This window comes from Papaver somniferum, chromosome 11 (assembly GCF_003573695.1).
Source record: "Papaver somniferum cultivar HN1 chromosome 11, ASM357369v1, whole genome shotgun sequence".
Classification (NCBI taxonomy): domain Eukaryota; kingdom Viridiplantae; phylum Streptophyta; class Magnoliopsida; order Ranunculales; family Papaveraceae; genus Papaver; species Papaver somniferum.
In genome coordinates, this window is record NC_039368.1 from 56,265,275 (window position 1) to 56,281,488 (window position 16,214).

At 38.2% G+C, this 16,214-nt stretch overlaps 2 protein-coding genes and 1 pseudogene across 2 annotated transcripts; all 3 read left to right on the top strand.

Annotated features, from left to right (window-relative positions):
• Positions 1-7,880: 7,880 nt before the first annotated feature.
• On the top strand, positions 7,881-10,067 carry LOC113322729 (L-2-hydroxyglutarate dehydrogenase, mitochondrial-like). The gene is made up of 5 exons (XM_026570868.1): positions 7,881-8,284; positions 8,398-8,679; positions 8,980-9,407; positions 9,509-9,668; positions 9,750-10,067. The coding sequence occupies exons 1-5, from the start codon at positions 8,000-8,002 to the stop codon at positions 9,858-9,860; spliced, it is 1,266 nt and encodes a 421-aa protein (XP_026426653.1). The 5' UTR covers positions 7,881-7,999; the 3' UTR covers positions 9,861-10,067.
• A 118-nt stretch (positions 10,068-10,185) lies between these two features.
• Positions 10,186-13,553, top strand: LOC113322730 (oxygen-dependent coproporphyrinogen-III oxidase, chloroplastic-like). The gene is made up of 8 exons (XM_026570869.1): positions 10,186-11,094; positions 11,275-11,350; positions 11,724-11,818; positions 12,352-12,435; positions 12,603-12,690; positions 12,819-12,943; positions 13,057-13,155; positions 13,239-13,553. The coding sequence occupies exons 1-8, from the start codon at positions 10,522-10,524 to the stop codon at positions 13,305-13,307; spliced, it is 1,209 nt and encodes a 402-aa protein (XP_026426654.1). The 5' UTR covers positions 10,186-10,521; the 3' UTR covers positions 13,308-13,553.
• Positions 13,554-13,756: 203 nt separating this feature from the next.
• Positions 13,757-16,138, top strand: LOC113321332 (annotated as a pseudogene).
• Positions 16,139-16,214: the final 76 nt, after the last annotated feature.

Consider the following 16,214-nt stretch of genomic DNA (forward strand, 5'->3'; position numbering starts at 1 on the left):
TGAAGGTACATTCTTAGTTTACAATTCTTGGGCTAAGATATTGTTTGATACTGGTGCTACTCATTCGTTTATTGCTTCTTCGTTTGTTTTGTCATTGGGTTTGAAAACTGAATTACTTGATGGGTACTTAGGCGTAGCTAGTGCGATAGGCAGTAGTGCACGTATTGACCGCGTGGCACGAATGTGTGTAGTACGTATAGCTAAGCATGAGTTTTTGATTGACCTTTTTGTGATGAATATGTCTGGTTATGATGTAATCCTGGGTATGGATTGGTTATCTGCTCATCATGCTGTTTTTGATTGTTTTCAAAAACGTGTGACTCTTCACTCGGACGAAGGGTCAGTTGTCCACTTTACCGGAACTCGTAGTTTTGCGTCTCCCCTTATCTTGTCGGAAAGACATTTCCGACAGACTCATTCTAGAGGTTTTCTTTATCACTTAGAGATGATAGGAGATGAGCAACAAGATTCTGTCTCTACTATGGGTATTCCAGTGGTAGAGGAGTTTGAAGATGTTTTCCCTGAGGAATTACCAGGTTTACCCCCAAGAAGAGAAATGGACTTCACTATTGAAGTTCAACCTGGTACTTCGCCAATTTCGATGGCTCCTTATCGAATGGCACCTATGGAGTTGAAAGAACTAGATAAGCAACTACTCGAGTTGGAAGCTAAGGGTTTTATTCGAGGTAGTACGTCACCTTGGGGTGCACCAGTCCTTTTTGTGAAGAAGAAGGATAACTCGCTGAGATTGTGCATCGATTATAGAAAACTCAACGAAGTTACAGTGAAAAATAAGTATCCCTTACCTAGGATCGAGGATTTGTTTGATCAGTTGAAGGATTCTCAGTTTTTCTCAAAAATTGATATGCGATCAGCTTATCATCAACTCCGAATCAAGGAAGAAGATATTCCAAAAACCGCTTTCCGAACTCGATTTGGACATTTCGAGTTTGTGGTGATGCCATTTGGACTTACAAATGCTCCAGCGGCATTCATGGATCTTATGCATCGAATTTTTCGACCGTACTTAGATAAATTTGTAGTGGTATTTGTAGATGACATTCTTATCTATTCACGGTCACGAGAAGAGCACGAGGAACACTTGAGATTAACATTGCAGTTGTTGAGATCTCATCAGTTATACGCTAAGTTGAGTAAATGCGACTTCTGGCTTTCTGAAGTTCAGTTTTTGGGACACGTGGTATGTAGAGAAGGAATCAAAGTGGACCCAGCTAAGGTTGAAGCGGTTACCAAATGGGAAAGGCCAAAGAACGTGTTTGAGATTCGTAGCTTTCTAGGCTTAGCGGGTTACTATAGACGATTCATTCAGGACTTCTCAAGTATTGCTTCACCACTGACGAAGTTGACTCGAAAGGATTCCAAGTTCGAGTGGAATAATGATTGTGAGAAGGCTTTCTCCATGCTCAAGGGAAATTAACTACTGCACCAGTTTTGACAACACCGGTAAGCGGAATTGGTTATGTGATATTTTCCGATGCATCGTTGAAGGGTTTAGGATGTGTTCTTATGCAAGAAGGAAAAGTGGTAGCTTATGCCTCAAAACAACTAAAGACACATGAGTTGAATTACACAACTCATGACCTCGAGTTAGCAGCTATTGTGTTCGCTCTGAAGTTGTGGAGACATTATCTGTATGGTGAGAAGATAGACATATTTTGTGACCATAAGAGCTTGCAGTATATTTTTACTCAACGAGATTTGAACCTGAGACAGAGGCGTTGGGTGGAATTTCTTAAGGATTACACGTATACTTTCCATTATCACCCAGGAAAGGCAAATGTGGTAGCAGATGCTCTTAGCCGAAAATCGAGGGCCAATGTAGCAAGTATGAATCTTCATACTTGGGATTTGTGCAGACTTATGGAGGAAGGTGACTTGGGCCCTGACGAGATGATTTACAATACTATAGTTGTTCCAGAGTTACAACAACGGATTGTAGAATCTCAACAGACTGATAGGGAGATGATTTCGATTCGTGCTCAAATGGAGAAAGGAGAAACTCCAGAAGGTTGGACTGAAACTGATGGTGTATTTCGTTTTATGGGAAAACTTTGTGTGCCAATGAAATTGAGGATGGAGGTACTAGAACAGGCTCACAATTCTAAATTTAGTGTTCATCCGGGAGGATCAAAGATGTACCATGACATGAAAAGGCAATATTGGTGGAAAGGTATGAAGAAAGATGTTGCCTTGTATGTGTCGAGATGTCTCACTTGCCAACAAGTGAAGATTGATCATCGGAAACCAGGAGGGTTACTTCAACCATTGCCCATCTCAGAATGGAAATGGGAACACATCACTATGGATTTTATCATGGGATTACCCAGAACTGCATATGGTAAGGATACTATATGGGTTATTGTTGATAGACTTACCAAGTCGGCGCACTTTTTAGCAATCAAGAAGACTGATACGTTAGCCACGTTAAGTCAGAGGTATATCCACGAGATAATAAGGTTGCACGGTACACCGGTGTCAATTGTATCTGACAGAGATCCTCGTTTTACTTCTCAGTTTTGGCAGAGTTTACATAAGGCGTTAGGTACACGTGTTTCACTTAGTACTGCCTTTCATCCCCAGACCGACGGGCAGTCTGAACGGGTAATTCAGATTGTAGAGGATATGTTAAGAGCTTGTGCCTTGGATTTCAAGGGAAGTTGGAGTGAGAACTTGCCATTAGTAGAGTTTTCTTATAACAATAGTCATCAGGCTAGCATCGGTATGGCACCTTTTGAAGCATTGTATGGACGACCTTGTAGATCACCAGTGTGTTGGACCGAGATCGGCGAACGTAACATTTTCGGACCGGATTTGGTACGAGAGACGACTGAGAAGGTTCAGTTAATCCGACGGAGGCTAATGACAGCTCAGAGTCGTCAGAAGAGTTATGCAGACAAGAGACGTCGACCTCTAGAGTTTACCGAGGGTGACTTGGTGTTGCTCAAAGTGAGCCCGAAGAGAGGTATTAAGCGTTTTGGCAAGAAAGGAAAGTTATCACCACGTTACATTGGACCTTTTCAAATTATTCGACGTGTGGGTGCAGCTGCTTATCAGTTGGAGTTACCTCAGCGAATTGGGCACGTTCACGACACTTTCCACGTGTCAATGTTGCGGAAATACGAGAGAGATCCGTCTTATGTTATTGACCCTTCACATATTATTGCCTGGGAAGATTTGGAGATTCAAGAGGATGCTACGTACGTGGAGAGACCGGTTCGAATTTTGGATTTTAAGGAGCATGTGCTTCGCACTAAGACTATCCCTATGGTTAAGGTGCAGTGGCAACGCCACCAGGTTGAGGAAGCGACATGGGAATTAGAGCCCGAAATGCGGAGCAAATATCCTGAACTTTTCTAAGGTAACCTCTAAATTTCGTGACGAAATTTCATTTAAGGGGGATAGAGTTGTAAAGCCCGTCCCAAATTTTAAGGGATATTTATGCCATTTTACATTTGAGGGTAAAACAGTCTTTTTGATTTTATAATGGTATCCTGGTCATTTAGTTGCATCACATGGTCAGTAGGTGTGCGTATTAAATTATTTTTCTTATAGCTAACAAATTAGGTTCATTGTTTGGGTGAAATTAAATTGACGGTCAAATATGACACTTGGTATGATATTAGTTGTTAGGTTTATTTTAATTAAGCAATATGAATTGTCTTGTTTTTTTTTTTTTTTTCACCCAACCCATGATAAGTCCCTGCTGTTTAATTACGTAGAATTAAGAATTGATGAATTAGGATTGGTCAGACGTTATTAGCATCTCTAGGTAAGCTCCATCAATTGGCTTCTTTCGTAACAAATTTGGTGTCCGCGTGGAGATATAAATAACTAACTGTTTTGGAACGTGATGACTAGGAATATAGAGACGTAGAATTAAGAATTAGTGAATACTTCCACCCGGTATATATATGGACTTGTATTGTTATTAGGGTTAAGAAAACTTTTTCTTTATTTTTCTTATCCGCATACAGAAAGAAAGAGAAATTGAATAGGCCACCAACATACATCTGAGATCACAGGAGGAAGAACTTTAGTTGAGGCATTATTGGATTATTTTTTTGGCATCTGTTCTTGGCATCAATTCCTTAGGATTATTTGCTAGCGATTGAGGTAGGCGCAACACAATCAAAAACCTTCTTTTTATTTAAGTTTCTTTTAATTAATTTTATTTTGTAAGTTTTGATTCATATATGAATGATAATCGATGTTGTGAGTATGATTATGTATGTTGGGCTGCGGTCCATAGATTGTGATTCTTAAAAACAACTATGATGGGATACGAGATATCCTTGGGAACGGTTTTGTTCCCTAAACCCACGTGGGGCTCCCTGGGGCGAGCGGATTTGATTGATTGATTTGATTGTTCTTATGGATGTGGTGTTTCCATGTGGTTGTGATGCTAATAATCATGTTATTTGTTTTTAAAAAAAAAAGAATTGAAAATGTTTGATAAAAAATTTTGTTGCTTCTTTTCCTACTGGGTGTCACAACTCACGTCGTTTAATGACAAAAATTCCAGATTTTATGGCACCACAAGGAGCTAATGGCGGAAAAGCGTAGAGATCGGTTTTGGTGTTATTAGTAGTAGTTTGCATAGGATTTATGATTGAGAATTGTAATAAAATATCATCAACTCTTTTAGATGATTTAATTAGTTATTTATTGGTTATTAAAACTTTAGATATTATTGGGTTAACGTATAACCAATGAAAATAATGTTTTGTTTAGACTACTCTATTTGATTGAATAATGGAAATTTCTGGATCAGATCTGTTTGACTGTCCATAATAATTAGTAGATAATATTTTTTTTTGTTTCATTTTTTCGTCGTACATGTAAAACTCTTTCAATATGCACATATAAAAATTTTAGAATTTTCTGAGTTCCAGAAGTATTTTTTTATCAGTTGTTTTCACTGTACAAAACTCAGACGTTTTCTGTCAGATTCAGCTGTACTGAATTTTATCTATTTTTCAAAATATTCTACGTTATGTTTTAGACTTTCGTGTCTTCCGTAAACTTGAAGATCGTTCCTTTATCTTTTCATCATGTTAGATCAAAGCTAATTTGACGTTGTGAATGAATTGATATGATTTTTGTAAAACGAACCATCATTGTTTTACGTTTCTGCAGTACAGGTCAACTACTCGTTTGACTATGGTCAAAAGGTCTTTAAGATAAACTAAAAATTATAGAAATTTTATGATTGGAAATATGATAAGTCAGGATTCAGAATGTATAATTATAATAATTTATGGATTCGTATTTACGTCAGAAAAATTCCTTGAATTACCTGGTGTCTGTTTCTATTTTATGACTCCTTAAAAACGTAACTCTTTTGGATTAAATACGGAACTTTTAACAGTGAAATTAATTTTTAGGATAAATTATATTTCTTTAGGGTTTATGTAAATTAAAAATCACGTCAATCTAACGGTTAGATTTTCTTAAAAGAATTTTTATATGTCCGCTGCAACAAAATTTCTGAATTGAACATAAATAAAGATTAGACAAAGAATTAGTCGTTTGGACTTGGGCCAAGTGTGGAAGTCAGGGCCTGCAATTAAAGGTAGAATCTTGGATTTTGGGTTTGGAACCCAGGCTCAAAATTTGGGGTGTTACAAAACCAATCCAAATCTAAATGGTTTGGTTCGGTTTCTTGCTTATTGGTCTGGTTCGATCGGTTTCCAACGGTTAACCGACACCATGTTCAGCCCTAGTCATGATACTTTCATTTCTAGACACCAAGCATTTGTTAATACTGTTGTGGTAATCATGTTGTTCCTTTGGAAAACTCACTTCTCTATGGTGTTTGAAACTACCATTAAACACTTGTCGTCACCATAAACTTAATTAATTAGGACATCTGATAATCATCATATAGCCTGGGATGACACTAATGATTTGCAGGTTCTATCAAGACTTTGCAGTTTTCTTAAGTGCACCCACTCCAAGCTCTGGTCTTTGTGCTTCTTGGTTACGACTTCATGTGGACGCCTAGTTCAACCCTAACACTCATGATGCAGGTGGAGGGAGGTTATCGTCATTGAGGAGTCAAATAATGCATACCCACCACTTCGTAATTCATATGTCTAAAATGAAGGGTATGCACCAATTTATCTACCGCCACCATCATACTTTTCAGTACCTCCACCACCTGGACATAAGTGTACTTCAATAATGGTGGTCCACCAACTCAACAGCCCTACCGGCAGGTTCCGGAAGATGATGACTCGTGTTGTTGCTCGTTTATATATAGCTTTGTTTCCCTAATTTTTTTTTTTTTTTTTTTCTATCGTCTCAATTTAAAACTCTACCAAGTTCGGTGCTTCTATATATATATATATATATATATATATATATCTGTATGTTTGTAGTATGTCAGGATAATAATACTATGTCTACACCGTATTCCAGTTGCTTTTTTACTATAAAATGTTTCTACCACATTAAAATCACTAAGAGCAACTGCAGTGGTGCGATCAAAACCAAAGATCAAAGATCAAAAAAAAGATCAAAATTTGGGTTTAGTCCGTGTTGTGACGCAACGGTACATGATTAAAATTTCGTCAGGCGGACTTTAAAAGTCCGCCCCATTTTTTTTTGTAAAATTTCATCAGGCGGACTTTAAAAGTCCGCCCCATTTTTTGTAAATTTTAACAGGCGGACTTTAAAAGTCCGCCTCATTCTTTTTTTTTTTTATTTAATTAAAATTTCATCGGGCGTAATTTAAATCTCCGCCCGTTAACAAGCGTACTTTAAATTTACGCCCAGCAACAAGCGTACTTTAAATTTACGCCCGACTATATTAGAATTTGGGATTTGGTCGCGACCATATTTGGTCTGGAATTTGATCTTTGGTCCAAATTTGATCTTTACTCTGTCCCACTGTGTTACGATCTCATCCCAAATTTTTGGTTATACTCGCCCATTGTGGATGCTCTAAGTTTTCAATTGCGGACAAATAAAATGGGTATTTTAGGTTGTTGTCCTTGAAATTAATTATGTAGAAATAAAATCTTGGATGAAATATCCAATTTTGGATATTTAAATAGTACTCCCTCCGTCCCACTCCTAAGTGACCTATTTGATTTTAGATTTTGTCCCAATGATAAGTGACCTATATCACTAAACAATGAGATATTCCGGAATTATCTTTTTAGTTAATTATAAATAATATATGAAATATGTATAATTTGATAGGCATGTTTATATTCGTTACGTAGGTGTTTTAAAATGCTTTTCAATTGTATGAAATTTGCGAACATCCGTGGAGTATTTTGAGAGATAAACCATTTTTAAATTTCACTAGTTATTATTTATAAGGGTATAATTGTAAAAAATGATTAAAAATACTATTTTCCTTGCTTGCCTTAAAAATTGTGCAAATTTCAAATAAGTCACTTAGGAGTAGGACGGAGGGAGTATCTTAGAGATGCTTATACGTTTAAACAGTATCTTTTTTGCTTGTCTTTTAAACATAAAAATTCAAAATTATGGGTTATTCAACCAATTTAGTCTATAACCAATTATTATCGACTAAAGTCAAGTATCGAGATGTGTCTTTATTAGTCGACAAATACACAAAAAATGCTAAGTAGCCCCTGAATTTCACCAAAATTTGACACCGCCTATGTGTCAAATTGGTGTTGGTTTATTCCTTAAAAGGACCCCAAATATCTTGGTGGGATAGGATGTGGAAGCGGGGGAGATCACTGCCATATAGGGATAGGATGTGGAAGCGGGGGAGATCACTGCCATACAGTGGTGTAGAAAACTGGGGTCCCTGTAGCACTTCCTATGTCTGTCTGTATAGTAAAGCACTGGATAATCATTTCTCTTCGAGACAACTCTGACAACAACTATATCGTTTCCCGGTTTGTTATTATATTTTTTCATTTTCTTTCTCTTTTTTGGATAAAGTCATTAGTATTTCCTCAGTTGACAAACAAATTCAACAGTCAAAAAGGAAATAATGAGATTAGGATTTCGAAAGACCTTCAAACTGAAAGAAATTTCCTTAACTAGTTCTAAATCGAAGGGATTTTGTACTAGAATCCATGAGGGAGTCCCAAAAGAAAGAGTAGACTGTGTTGTAATTGGAGCTGGAGTTGTAGGAATAGCTGTAGCTAGAGAACTTGCTTTGAAAGGTAGAGATGTTTTGGTAATTGAATCTGGTTCTACTTTTGGTACCGGAACTAGTTCCCGGAATAGTGAAGTCATTCATGCCGGAATTTATTACCCTCGCAATTCTCTCAAGGTATACTTTTTACATCTTGATCATTTTCACGCATTTCTTAAATCTTGAATTCAGAACTGCTTGTGTATTATGGATCTTAGGAAGTCAATGACATCCAGCTCTTTTTTTACTAGGCAGATTTTTGTGGAAGAGGGAGGAAATTGCTTTATAACTATTGTGCTGATCATGAGGTTCCTTACAAACAAATTGGGAAACTTATAGTTGCTACCAAAACTTCAGAGATTCCAAAGTTGGTAGATCTTCAGAATCATGGAACAGAAAATGGGGTTGAAGGATTAAGGATGATAGATGGCATAGAAGCCATGCGGATTGAATCGGAACTACAATGTGTGAAAGCTTTGCTATCCCCGGTTTCTGGGATAGTTGATTCACATTCCCTAATGCTATCTTTAGTGGTATGTCAAACCAACTGCTTTAATCTGCATATATCTAAAGTGATTTTCACATTATTTGGAAACATAAAGCATATGAAACTATCCATAAAAACAGAAGCATATGCTTGAGTTGAGGATGTCTAAATGAAATTTGTTTGTGTGAAATGATATACTTTGCTCAAAAGGACCATCCAGCCTAAATCCTTGAGTTGAGAATGTCTAAATGAAATTTGTTCATGTGAAATTTGGTTTTTGTTGCTATCTTTTTAGTTATATTAACTGCACTATTACAGGGACTTTCACATGGATGTGGGTGTCCAGGGGGAAGCTGAAAATTCTGGAGCAACGTTCTCTTACAATACTGCTGTAATTGGTGGGCATCTCAGAGAAAACCAAATCTACATTCATATTTCTGAGAGCAAGAATCTTGAAGGGTGTTCACCATTGCGACCAGAGCTTATACTCATTCCAAAGCTTGTAGTGAACTCGGCAGGTCTGAGTGCTCCATCGCTTGCAAAAAGATTTGATGGCATAAAAAGTAGTTTTATCCCTGCGTCTTATTATGCCCGTGGTTGTTACTTCTCTCTAACCAATATAAGTACATCTCCTTTCAAACATTTAATTTATCCAATCCCGGAGGATGGTGGTCTTGGAGTTCATGTTACACTAGACTTGGATGGTCGTGTTAAGTTTGGCCCAGATGTTGAGTGGATTGATGGCATTGACGATACATCAAGCTTCTTAAACAAGTATGGAATTCATCTCTTTTCTGCCTCAGTCACACTTACTTCTCTTTCAGAATTTCATCTCTTAAACACTATCAAACTCAACAGTTATATTTCTATTGCAGGTTTGACTATTCTGTCTCTGCAAAACGCGTAGAATCTTTTTACCCAGAGATAAGGAAGTACTACCCTAATCTGGTGGATGGGTCTCTGGAAGCAGGTTATGCAGGGCTCAGGCCAAAGCTTTCTGGTCCTGGACAGGCTCCAGTTGATTTTGTAATACAGGTACCCTCTCATCTCTCTTTTATCTCTATGGTAGGTTATAGATTTCAGGCTATGACCATTGACCACTCATTGTGAAAGCAGGGAGAAGATATACATGAGGTACCTGGACTTGTAAACCTGTTTGGAATAGAGTCACCTGGTCTAACCTCTTGTATGGCGATCGCCGAACACATTGCTTCCAAGTACAGCTGAGAGCCTGAAGTCATGGCTGTTTTTCTAATGTATGGGTTTCTTTGGGAAGTTCTTTTTTTCAGCAAGCCTTTCCCCGTAAAGCTGAGCTTGATAGTGCGCTCATTTCATTTTATGTTAACCCTGAAATATAAAACTTCCATATACAAGCTGTTATGGATCGCACGGCATGTGTTTTTTTTTTAATAAATTGCTTTCCCATGTGCTCTTATAACTATGAACATTAATGTAATTTAGTTTCTTTCAGGGTTTCTTGTAATTGTCAAGAGAATAACTCGCAGGAAATAGTCCTGCAAAGTTTAAAGAGGGTCTGAAATCTCCACCTCTTCAAACTCAAAGAGGCTATTGATGAAACACAAAAAAAAAAAAAAAAATTGCTGGATATCAAAAATACATTGTAAAAACACGCTGTAAAATATAACGGGAAGCTATTTACACAACAATCCCAGGATACCGGTTTTTCATTTTTCAGTATATCCTTTTCTCTTCGATTTTCCCCTCCCCCATAAGTCATTGAAAGAGCAGAGGCGCTAATATCCCCAACTTGATCATCTTTCTTCATTCTCTTCTCCTGCCATTTGCCAAACACTTTTCTCATTCATTTCCAAGCCTAACAATACAATCTCTTCTTTGGGTTTCTAAATTGAGACCGCCACCACCCCAGATGGCGGCAACCACCACTACCACCACCTCAATTCTCTACCCTATCCCTCCATCTTCTTCTTCCTCCTTATCATCTAGAAGTACAATTTCATCCTCATTCTTCAGAAGAACTTCATTACCAAAACCCCTAACCTCAATCAACAATACAACAACTCATTCACGAGTGGTTATCAGATCAGCTGTAGCAATCGAGAAAGAAACGCCAGAAACTGAAAGACCTGATACATTTCTAAGAGAAGTTGATGACCCATCTTCATCAGCAGCATCACCACATTCTTCAAATGTTAGGGCTAAATTTGAGAAGATGATTAGGGAAGCTCAGGATAGTGTTTGTGCAGCTGTTGAAGCAGCTGATGGTGGTGCTATTTTCAAAGAAGATGTTTGGTCTAGACCTGGTGGTGGTGGTGGTATTAGTAGAGTACTACAAGATGGGAATGTTTGGGAGAAAGCTGGTGTTAATATTTCTGTTGTTTATGGTGTTATGCCTCCTGAAGCTTATAGAGCTGCCAAGGGTGACAATTCTACAACCACTAAGCCTGGTCCTGTTCCCTTCTTCGCAGCTGGGATTAGCTCTGTAAGTAATTACTCGTGTAAATGATGTTGTTGCTCCTGATTGAATTTTTTAATTATGTGCTTTGATTTCATTATCAACATTTTCAATTTAGGGGTTCTATATTTGTATTGAATTGGATTTAGATAATCTATCCATGTGCTCATTACTTATTTATTCCCTTCTGATGATAATAATACACAGGTATTGCATCCAAAGAATCCATTTGCACCCACACTTCACTTCAATTATCGGTACTTCGAGACTGATGCTCCAAAAGGTACACATCTAATGGCTTGCTTAACTTCACCGTCTCATTTACATTTTGTTGCATTCTGCGCAAGTGAAATGATTCTGTCTTGTTATGTCGCTGGTTCTTTTTGAAGTTGGCATGTGCTCCCATTTAGTTAGCTAAAAGCACTGAAAGTCTGAAACCTTTTCTTTATCCCGGGAAGATTGAATTTTGTTATCTGTATGAAGCATATCAAGTAGTAGTGCATCATAAACATTTTCATTTCATAAATTTTCCCTTCTTTCTTGCTGCGTTTCAATGTTGTGAATGAATGATGGATTACTCAAACTCAAGAATGAAAATTTTCTAAGTCTTTTTATAACGTCTTACAAATGGAGATGTTTTTATTATTTGTATGCAGACGCACCTGGAGCACCTCGATCATGGTGGTTTGGTGGTGGTACTGATTTAACACCTGCCTATATTTTTGAGGATGATGTGAAACATTTTCATACGGTAAGACTCATGACACAGCTATGGTAGGTCTGGATTTGCTACTGAGGTCTACTTAATTTGATATCAGCTGCGTCCATCCCTTCATTTCTTCTCATCCAGTACTGTTGTGTATTCTAATCTCTACACATGCATAATTTAGTTGTACTTGGATTCCTCCTGTTATTGGCCGAGCTGTGAAAGCAACGTCTAATAAATAGCAATGGAGCTAAACCTCTCCGGATATTTCCTATCTTTCCTAGTTTCTTTTTGCATTTGAAATTGCAGTGAACATTTAATGAGTGGTTTTGATATTTGGTCCTTAAGTGTTAAAGATTTCACATGCTAACTATCTGTAAAATGTTCATATAAAGCAAGATGTCTGTCGTTGAGCTCGCATAGGCCAAAGGTGTTCATGATGATTATACTTGAAACTGCAGTTGGTGCATTTTAATGTTTTATGTAATATAGAGTTCATATACTTGGTGAGGAGCATGCATAAAAGCATTTTAACCAAAGAGCTTAAACTGACTTACTTTTTTCCTGTTCTTCTGTAGGTTCAAAAAAATACTTGTGATAAATTTGATCCTAGCTTCTACCCCAAATTCAAGAAATGGTGTGATGATTACTTCGTTATTAAGGTATGCTCTGAACACGGATATTTTAGTAAAACATGTCTCAAAGAGCTGATGCTGTTGGTCATATGTTTTTAGTAAGAAACTTTTAAATCCATCTCCAGCTTTTGAGCCATGGAATTACCAGCTTGAGGTTAACAGTCCTTCTCTAATGTTTATGATTATTGCTTCAGCACCGAAATGAAAGGCGCGGGCTTGGAGGAATATTTTTTGATGATCTTAATGACTATGACCAAGAGATGCTTCTCTCCTTTGCCACTGGTAGCTGATCAAGGACTCTACATACATATAACAGATACATATTATGCAATCTCAGATCACAATGTTTATTTTTCTACTACTCGTGCCCAGTTCATTCATATAATTATTACACTGTGCTGAAACTGCAGAATGTGCAAACTCTGTTGTACCTGCATACATACCCATTGTAGAAAAAAGGAAAGATACACCATTCACCGAGCAGAATAAAGAATGGCAGCAATTGCGGAGGGGACGATATGTAGAATTCAACTTGGTAACCATGCTGACTGCTTTCATACCTTCCTCTGAAACGTCTATGCAAACAAATCACTGTAACAATTTTTGGTATTTGACTAACACCATTGTGTTATACTGAATGTGTGATAGGTTTATGACCGTGGTACAACATTCGGACTTAAGACAGGGGGCAGAATTGAGAGCATTCTCGTTTCCCTCCCACTAACAGCACGATGGGAGTATGACCATGTATGTGAACTTCATGACCATTTCAGTTGCTTATTTAGTTAGTCTGAAGTAGAATGTAAATAACAATCTCTTGCTTTTGACAGAAACCTGAGGAGGGTAGTGAAGAATGGAAACTGCTAGATGCATGCATCAATCCGAAGGAGTGGATTTGATTTAATGTCTATGAAGGATCTCTCTTCAGATCTCCACCAGTTTTTTGTTGTTTTTTTTCATTCTTTTTTTTGATGGGTTTTGGCTCGGCTGCGCCGTTGTATTTGTATTATTGGAGTGTAGAGACTAGAGATAGGTAGAGAGGGAAATTGTTGTAATTTATTCCTAAGTTTTGGTTGTATTCATTTCTCAAAGCTGTTAGCTGTTACTACAAGATTTTGAATAAGCATCTATCTTATCCTTTGTTATCCCCTGTCTCGTCGGGTTTGTAAGATGATCAAATGAAGCCTTGTGGGATGAGAAATGAACTAGTGCTAGGCTGCTAAAATGTGGCAAATGAACTCACACTGGGGAGCTAAGTTGTTTCCCTGAAAGCCTTAATTGCGTTTCTCCAAAAGAAAGAAGACATGTCAAATCTTTGTCTCTAGACAAGTGGAGGTGGATGAGTGGGGAGATTGTTTTTGGCGCCAAAAGAAGAAATATTGGCGGGGAATAACAACAAGAGTCGTGATTTCCAAGGGTGGGTTATGTACTTATGTCGGGAAAGAAGTGGAATTTATTTAACTTTGAACATCAAGAGTGGAGACCGACTGAGGAGATTGGAGATGGAAATGGAGCAATTACTGAACATGGGTTTCACTCAAGACCAGGCATCTCAAGCTTTAGCCGCCACCGGTGGCAAATGCACTCTCAAAGCCACCGAATGGATCCTCAACAGCAACAACAGTAAATCTCTTCCTCTTCCTCCTCTTACAAACCGTAACCCTAACAATCCTCATTCTACTTCTTCTCCTCCTCCCATTCAACCCAAACTTAATCATTTCTTCCCTCCCAAATCTCAATCCAGCCCTAACAATGAAGAATCTTCATCTAATAATAAGCGTACCAAATTATTTCATTCCTCTTCCCCGCAGCAATTTCCATCTCCTACATCATCATCTACTATACAGAAACAAAAGCCTCCGGCTCCTCCTCATCAGCCTCTAGCTGAGCGGATGCGACCTAAAGGAATCGATGATGTCATCGGACAAGACCATCTTCTTGGTAAGAATTCGATTCTCAGGACTTCTTTGAATTCAGAGAGATTGCCTTCTATTGTCTTATGGGGTCCACCTGGTACTGGTAAGACATCCATTGCTAGAGCCATTGCGCATTCAGCTTCCTCTAATACTTATCGATTTGTTTCGTTATCTGCTGTTACTGCTGGTGTTAAGGATGTTAGAGAATCTGTTGATGAAGCTAGGAAATTTAAGAAGTGGAATAAAAGAACTGTATTGTTTATTGATGAAGTTCATAGGTTTAACAAAGCGCAACAAGATTCATTCTTGCCTGTTATTGAAGATGGTAGTATTGTGTTTATTGGGGCAACTACTGAGAACCCATCGTTTCATTTGATTACCCCATTGTTGTCGAGATGTAGGGTTTTTACTTTGAATCCATTGCAGCCTGAAAACATTGTGACTTTGCTTAAGAGAGCTGCAAATGATTCGGAAAGGGGGTTAGTTAAAAGTGTCGGTGTGAATGTAAGGGTGGAAGAAGAAGTTTTTGATTTTGTTTCTTTGAACTGTGACGGTGATGCCCGTGTGGCTTTGAATGCTCTGGAAATTTCTGCAACTATTGCTGCAGCACGGGTTAAGGGAAATGAAGAAAAGGCTGTCAAGGGTGGACATCAAGATAATGAAACTTCTCTTGTTGTTATAGATGGGGAAGATGAGGTTGGTTCAAAGTCAAAATCTGATGGAGCTGTTGTCCGCGTTGATGATGCTAAAGAAGCTTTTCAGTGTAAACACATTGCTTATGACAAGGCTGGGGAAGAACACTATAATCTTATCAGTGCACTTCACAAATCGATGAGAGGCAGTGATGCCAATGCAGCGATTTACTGGTTAGCTAGAATGTTAGAAGGAGGTGAAGAACCTCTTTACATTGCTCGACGACTCATTCGGTTTGCTTGTGAAGATGTTGGATTAGCAGATCCAACTGCACTCAATCAGTCTGTTGCTTGTTACCAAGCTTGCCATTTTATTGGAATGCCAGAATGCAACGTGATCTTAGCACAATGTGTTGCTTACTTGGCTTTGGCTCCTAAGTCGGTTGCTGTTTACCAAGCGATAGGAGCTGCGCAGAAGATGGTTAAAGAATCAGCAGGGCAGAATGAGGGAGTGCCTCTCCATTTGAGAAATGCACCAACGAAGCTAATGAAGGAGATCGGGTATGGTAAGGGTTATATTTACCCTCCCAGTGACCCATTATCTTCCGCTTCGCAGACTTACTTGCCATCATCATTACAAGGTCATACATTTCTCAACTGGCAAGGCCTGAATCCCAAGTCCAACAGATGAACCGTTGTGCATTATCTCATTGGTAAAGCAGGTACCTAAAGCTTCTGCAGGATTGAGCCATTGAGGATGCAAACAGTTGTGGGAATCTATAATTGTAAAACAGCGCATCAGTCATGATCAAGAGAGTGAACCTGACTAGCAGCAAGGGAGTGGATCGGTGGTGTTTTAGTTGCTCTGAGTTTCCTCCAATTGTACCAAGCAGTATTTGTATGGTCCAGTATTTTGCTAAGTTGTCTTGTCAGTATACGTTTGCAAGTGATGGCGCGACTATTTTGAACAAGAAATCCGACCTTTGGATATGAAGTGCTTCTGCTTCTGGATAAGCAGAAATCAATTCAAGTCAGATGCAAAAACAATTTGCTTCACTAAAAAAGCTAACTTTTTTGTTTCTGAAAGTCTTTTGAAATAATATCGGTAAACTTATCTTGTTTTTTTTTGACTTCCAGAGTCTAAAAGTTATTTCTCAATGTACATCCAAACAGGTTAAAGATCCTCTGACTAAAAGAATTTCATGCTAATATAGTAATGCTAACAGGTTTGAAGTTTCTCTCTTTCGTATCTGATCAT